General features: G+C 39.0%; 1 protein-coding gene across 1 annotated transcript; it reads right to left on the bottom strand.

Moving 5' to 3' along the window:
- Positions 1-2,704: 2,704 nt before the first annotated feature.
- Positions 2,705-5,751, bottom strand: LOC109242715. The gene is made up of 2 exons (XM_019409563.1): positions 4,983-5,751; positions 2,705-4,890 (listed from the first exon to the last, which is right to left on the bottom strand). The coding sequence occupies exons 1-2, from the start codon at positions 5,337-5,339 to the stop codon at positions 3,010-3,012; spliced, it is 2,238 nt and encodes a 745-aa protein (XP_019265108.1). The 5' UTR covers positions 5,340-5,751; the 3' UTR covers positions 2,705-3,009.
- Between the last annotated feature and the right edge of the window lie 719 nt (positions 5,752-6,470).

Raw genomic sequence — 6,470 nt, 5'->3', positions numbered from 1 at the left:
GCTCTTCCAAATTCCTTCACTGTCATCATTGACCGATAGGCTCCAGGTTCAGCATCAGGTGATTTGGTGAAATTGAATCTGGAATCAGGGTTGCGTGGAATTATCTCCTCCACCGACGGGAAGGTTCCATCCTTAACGGTGGTAGGAACACTCTCCTCGTGGGAGGGAAACACAGCCAAGGGGGCCACATGACTTCCCTCACCAGACTCAGAAGGTATGTTAGACATAGTTTGATATAGGAAAGAGAGGTATCAAACGAGGAAGAGCTAAGAACAATACAAATCATTGGAACGGAGAAGAGAAGTTCAAAGTAAGAAGAGAGCAAGAGGAAAATATGGGATTTCGAAACAACAGAAAACTTAAACCTCAAAATCGCGTCCAAATATCTTTATTTATAAAGGCATTGGCACCAGAACCGAAAACGGCTCATCATTATTGGCACCAAAACCGAAGCGGCAAGTTCAATCAAAGGTCACACGCGAAATGAAGTAACACATCGGGAATATTCGTCATAATGACGCATAATGTCATCCTAACTCGTGGACAGCATAGTTTTAGTAAATCACCCAGGAAAATCGAAGCGTTTGAAATGTGCGGCCCACGTAGGGCCACGCTACCAGTTTGCCGCAACCACCACGGCCTGCATAGCTCGCTCGATTGTGTCGACCACAAAGAACAAGATCCGCTCTTCGAACCCGCCTGAAGTCAGTCTCAATAAGTGGAGGGACTAACTCTATGGGTCAAAATCTATCTTTAGAATATTTAAGCCAAGATAGTACTAGGAGAAGAGTTTCCAAGTCGTCGTTTGTCGAAACGGCCCAAGAAGCGGCGAAGTCCATGGTCGAAGAGTCAACAAGGGACGAAGTCGAAGACTTAACAAGGGACGAAGTCGAGGAGTCAACAAGGGTCGAGGCCGAGGTCGAGTACTTTTGATTGAGTTATAACGGCTAGTTTCAAGATAGGATATTATAGAGAATATTCTAGTGAATATTCTCTGCACTTATACTATTAGGATTTTTTGGGAGCATGTTCCCCATGAATAGAAAAATACACTATGATAGGGGACATGTGATATTCATTTGTAAAGAACACACTTTGACTTGAGAAAGAGAATCAGATCTCATTTGTTAAGATACAAACATCACCTTTTCACTGAGATTCTTGTCTGCACTTTTTCACTAGATCCGCAAATAACTCAAATATTCAAGGGATTGTCTATCATTCATCATTGTCAGAAAGAACATCCACTTAATCCATCATTTCTTGGGTGACTCATTCATTCTATTTACTTAAATGTCATTTATTGCTATTCATTGATATTGGATGTTACAGTATTGCCTCTATTTTCTGGAATATTTATTATATGCCACCGCCACTGTCCGACTATATCTACATAATATTTGTTGCTTCTTTAAGAACTCCATCTAAAAATATTATTGTTAACCAAGATTAACCCTTATTTATATAAATTTAATTATTTTAACCAATCTAATTTTTTGGTCAAACATTTTCTATCAGAAACTTCTTCATTCCAAATAAACTATTATTTAGTCTTATAGCACATTAAACATCTAAAAATGCATAGATCCATCAACAAATAAAGTGATCTTGTTCATCAGTTTCAAGTAGTACAAAACATAGAAGAGATTGAAAAGAAGTTGGGACATGGAATTTTTCGATTCTGAAAACGCAACGCAGACTTTGGCCCCTATTGAGCCTATGTTTGAGGTCACTTTCTGTTTGCACTATTTGTTGTTAGTAAATTCAAAAGCATCTTTCATGTCTCCTTGTCCTTGTACAAGAAATAAACTTTCACCTCAAACTTTGAATGAGGATAAGTTATCTTCTTCACATGTATAGCAAAAATGACTTTGATATGAAGTTCTATTTCAAGATGTGGAACTTTGTCTGCCTCTAGATTATATGAGGTACCCTTAAAATTCATCAAATACCTAATAAGTAGTACTATATGGGCAATTTGGTGGCTTATAATTTAACTAACGCAAATACTAGCCAATGACACCATAAAATAATCCTTAAATCTCAGCTCTCGCTAATAATACGAATTTGCATTAACAAAGGTAGTGTAAATCCATAAATGTAGCGCTAACGTATCCCATAAATGTTTTCCAAGAAGAAAAGGTCAAAAGGATAACAATTGCACCAAAAGAAAAAGAAATGATGCGTGAAAATTAACAGAAAAAATTACGCTCCACAATAAACATATACACTATATTTACCATCCGTAGCTATATTTTTAGAAATTAACATTCGTACTTATATTTAAATTTTATAGCAAATTCACATATAATACTGAAACAAGAGATCAATTGTTTTGAACTGAAACAAGAGAGCAGCAAGCTCTTATAGCTCAGTTGGTTAAACCATTCGCTTAGTAAGGGAAGGTCTGTATTTCTGCCGCCTTGGTTGTACTCGTTGCGCGAATGAATACAGTCAATAAGTGTTATATTCGTTATATACGCCATGTATTTCGTCTTGGTTGTATTCGTTGCACGAACGGATACAGTTAATACATGTTGTTTTTGTTGCGCCAACGAATATAGTTAACACAAGCTGTATTATAGCACGTCTGAATACAAATGTTATACGCTGGTAACAATTGAACAGTGGCTACGAATGATAATTACACAAACTATAATTACTTCTGATAATTAGGCTCTAAACTGTAGTGCTTTATGAAAAATCCTCAAATTAATTTGCCATATGAGAAATTGCATTTAGATTGTCCTTTAACGTTGTTCAATACAAAAGCAATGTCTTTCAAGTTTCAATTTTCGAATAAAAAGCTAGAGCACTGGACAAAAAGCGATGGCCCAGTAATCAATCAATACTAAGTGGGCCTGTACTCCAAAAGAGTCACACTCTACAGAAAGGGCCTAGCCGTCCGGTACCAACAGTCGCTACTATATGCATTTGGGCCCCATGGCCCGTGGGCCGCTTCCCTGTCCTTAAAACCTATCCAAATTATTACAAAATTAAAAGAAAAATTTAAAATCTAGCATTTTCAAAGCCGTGCAAATCGCTGACTCTATTCATCGACTTCCTCATTGTAGCCACTTTAGCTAGTTTTTCAGCTGCTCTCCAAGCCGATGTAGGCGTTAGCGGCTCGCCATTTTCGTCTAAGAACAAACCGATTTCCCTCTCGTTGGTTCTCTGTCGTTGGATCAATTTTTGCTGCTCTACTTGCTGTTGATATTGTTTCCTCCATTGCACTTCGGTTAGCTCGGCTTCTAAGCCTCTAACATACTCGTCGACAAAAGCTGAGCCCGATTGTATCAACAATGCTCGAGCCGATGATAGTAATTGCGTCGCGCTAGATAGCTCGTTGTGCTCGATTAATCTCTTAGACTCTGCGATTGCTCTCGTAGTTATAAAGAGATTCCTCAACCGTTCGATCTTCGGAAGGGATGATCGAACGGCTTGAGGTCTCGGAACAAGCAAAGAATGTTCTCTTCCATAGACTGCTTCTTGACTTGCGGGGTCCTTGTAACAGCATCTAACGGATAACACATGGTGTGACCCATTAGTCATCGTTGGGACCTTTACTTCTAATAGTAACTCTCTTTCCTCCTCGGCGTAGAGATCGCCGAGCCGAACACAGCTCGAGCTGAGAACCGTTGGCCGACCGTTGTAAGAATAAACTGCCGCAACTTCAGCCGGGTCTGAACCGGAAGAAAAATCCAGCTGGATTTTCAGATCTTGAACCACAACACTCAATAAACCGCCAACACATTTTGAGAAAGCATCTTCGGCCGGTTCATAGCTGTAGCCAGCTTTTTTACCAAAGCCAGTAGAGTGAACCGGAATTTCTATATGACCAAAACGTGTCGAAGACACGTGGGCGGATTCCGACCGTGGATTGTGAGTGTTACTTCCCTGGATCTTCTCATCCTGACCGTCCGATAACAGCATAATGCTAGCCACTGGATTTCTCTCCCGCCGATCTTCAAGTACTTTTGTTGCTTTCCTCAAAGCTTCGCCCATACAAGACCCTTGGCTACAAACAAGCCGGTCAACAATGCGCCGAGCCGAGCGTTGACCTTGTTGAGTCATTCTTCTCAATGGAAGTAACCTTTTCGGCGTAGCCGAAAAAGCCACAATTGAAAGCCGATCAGCTGAGCCGAGAGAGGAAATAACTAATCTCATAGCTCGTTTTAACATCTGAAGCTTAGCTCCACTCATGCTACCGCTCACATCCAACACAGTCACCAAATCAATCGGCGCACGCCGGGTCGAGCCTAGAAAATTGCCCATCCCGGTATTAGCATTCCCCACCGGAGACATTGGCGGAGGTGGTGGTGCTTTGACCTTCAAAACAACAGCGTAAGTCTCATGAGTTCTGCCAACTGAAACAAGGGCAGCTTCAGGCATTAAACTTACTTCAACACCTCTGTTATTATCTCTCTGATTAGCAAATGCTTCATCACTCGAAATGGGATTCACGAAAAAACCACGAAATTCTTCAACTTCTTCATCTTCATCTTGTTCTTCATTTGCTTCTGGTATTGGAACAAATTTAGTTCCAGCTCTAGGAGTCAAAAGTGGTTCATCATCATTATAAGCTTTGAAATCACACTGCTGCTGCTCTGGTTTGTAATAAGTTTTCACATTTGGTAGCAAAGTTTGCGGCTTTTCTTGTTTTCTGGTTGGGGTATTGGGATATGATTCTTGTTGTTGTTGTTGAAGTTTATGAATGGCTAAAAGGGGTACATCTTTCCAAGTGGAATTACAAACAGGACAAACCAAAGTGCTCTGTTTTCTAACGTGAGAAGCAATGCAAGGAAAATGAAAAGTATGAGAGCATTCTGCTGTGTATATTGCCATTCCTTGTCCTGATTTCACATTCTGTGTACAAACTCCACAGCTTTGCTGCAAATACAAAAAGATTAGATTTTTACAAATAATTGAGGGGAAAAAAACAGAGAAATGATATATTGAAATGTGTAAAAGTTACTACTTACTTTTGAGAGGCGGAGGGTGTTTTTAAGAATTGAAAAGGGAGATCTTGGAGAAGATGGATTGGAACCAAGAAAAGTTTTTGGGCTTTTGGTGTTGGATTTTGGGGTTGTTTTGCAATGGAGATTGGGACTAATAAGGCTGTTGATATCGTTGGAGTTTGCTTTATTGGTTTTACAACGCAAACGAGGAGTAGAAGGATTGCTACTTGATAAAAAACCAAGCTTTGTGCAGCTTCTTGGGCTTGGGATTTGTTGTCCATTTTGTTGTTGTTGTGAATCTTGTGCATGTTTATCAACAAAATGAGGTTCTCTGTCTCTTGGGATTGTTGTGCAAAAAGCTCTTCTCCAACCTGTTCCCATTTCTCAAATAAACCAATGTTTCCAAATATCAAGATTCAAGAAACTATTGTATTTGCTGGATGGTTATATGAGAAGATGATAGCAAAGTTATAAAGTGAAAATAGTGACGGATCTGAACAAGTTGACAAAGAAACTGGAGGTGGAAGAAGAGAATTGAAGATATAGAAATCTCAGCTCAGACTTTATACAGTCAGAGCCTTTTTCTTTGCCTTTTTTTTCCTATCTATTTACTATTTTAGAACCAAAAAGATCGCTGCATCTATAAAGAGCTTGAGATCTGTTTCTTCTTTCTCTTGTACTCTGTGTGTCATAGGGGGAGTTTTGAGTAGTCTTGTTGATTGAATTATATATACAAGTATATATTCCTAGAACATGGTGTGATTATTTTTGAGGAAAAAGTTACCTGGTGCTTGATTGGTGTTTGGCATATGGATCGGAAAACTTGAATAAAATACAGTAAAGAAAAGTGGTGAAAACAGAATTGGAAGTTTGCCTCTATTTTTTTGGAAAGGTCAACGGTCTCTCCAAGAGGACTTAACTTATTTTAATCTCTTCATGATTAATTAAGTGCTCAATTATGATTGATCATATGACAATTCACATTTAAGACAGGATTACATTATTGTATGCTATGATATTGAGGTGACTAAAGGAAAGTTCAATTAGAGTTGCCTTGTCTCGAACTTCATTAATAATAGGGATTTTTATCTTCCTATACTACATAGGAAACCTTTTTACCCTTCATGTTTAAGGTTTGATTTAATTACAAACCCGTATACCAAATTACCAATCCTATACCATACTTAATTAAGGGTCTAATTAATGGGCAGTTTTTACTCCTTAATTAAAGGTATCCATATATCCCACGTTTCTCTCTCCCCTTAATTCCTAAGATCTGACCAGCGCCGTAAAAATCCATTGCTTTTAAACAGATGGAAGTAATCTCTCACTCCGGCAAATACCAAATACCAGCGGCAAAATCAAATCAAATTAATCAAATCTTCGAAGTGTTTCTCTGCGTCTCTGTTGGGGTTAAGCGAAGTAGAAGAAAGGCTCAAAGATGGAGGAAGATTTGAAAATGGAGGCAGTACGCGAAGTTGAATTAGACGATGAACACAGAAGACTTCCTCA

The sequence above is a fragment of the Nicotiana attenuata genome, unplaced genomic scaffold, assembly GCF_001879085.1.
Source record: "Nicotiana attenuata strain UT unplaced genomic scaffold, NIATTr2, whole genome shotgun sequence".
NCBI lineage: Eukaryota > Viridiplantae > Streptophyta > Magnoliopsida > Solanales > Solanaceae > Nicotiana > Nicotiana attenuata.
The sequence above is the reverse complement of the archived record's forward strand: the minus strand, read 5'-3'. Positions and strand labels throughout refer to the sequence as shown.

What these genes read in the sequence shown, in the direction of transcription:
- LOC109242715 (XM_019409563.1), bottom strand. Translation starts at nt 5,339, where the DNA reads ATGGGAACAGGTTGGAGAAGAGCTTTTTGCACAACAATCCCAAGAGAC. An exon ending in ACACCCTCCGCCTCTCAAAA is followed by an intron (nt 4,891 to 4,982) that starts GTAAGTAGTAAC and finishes TTGTATTTGCAG; the next exon opens with CAAAGCTGTGGAGTTTGTAC.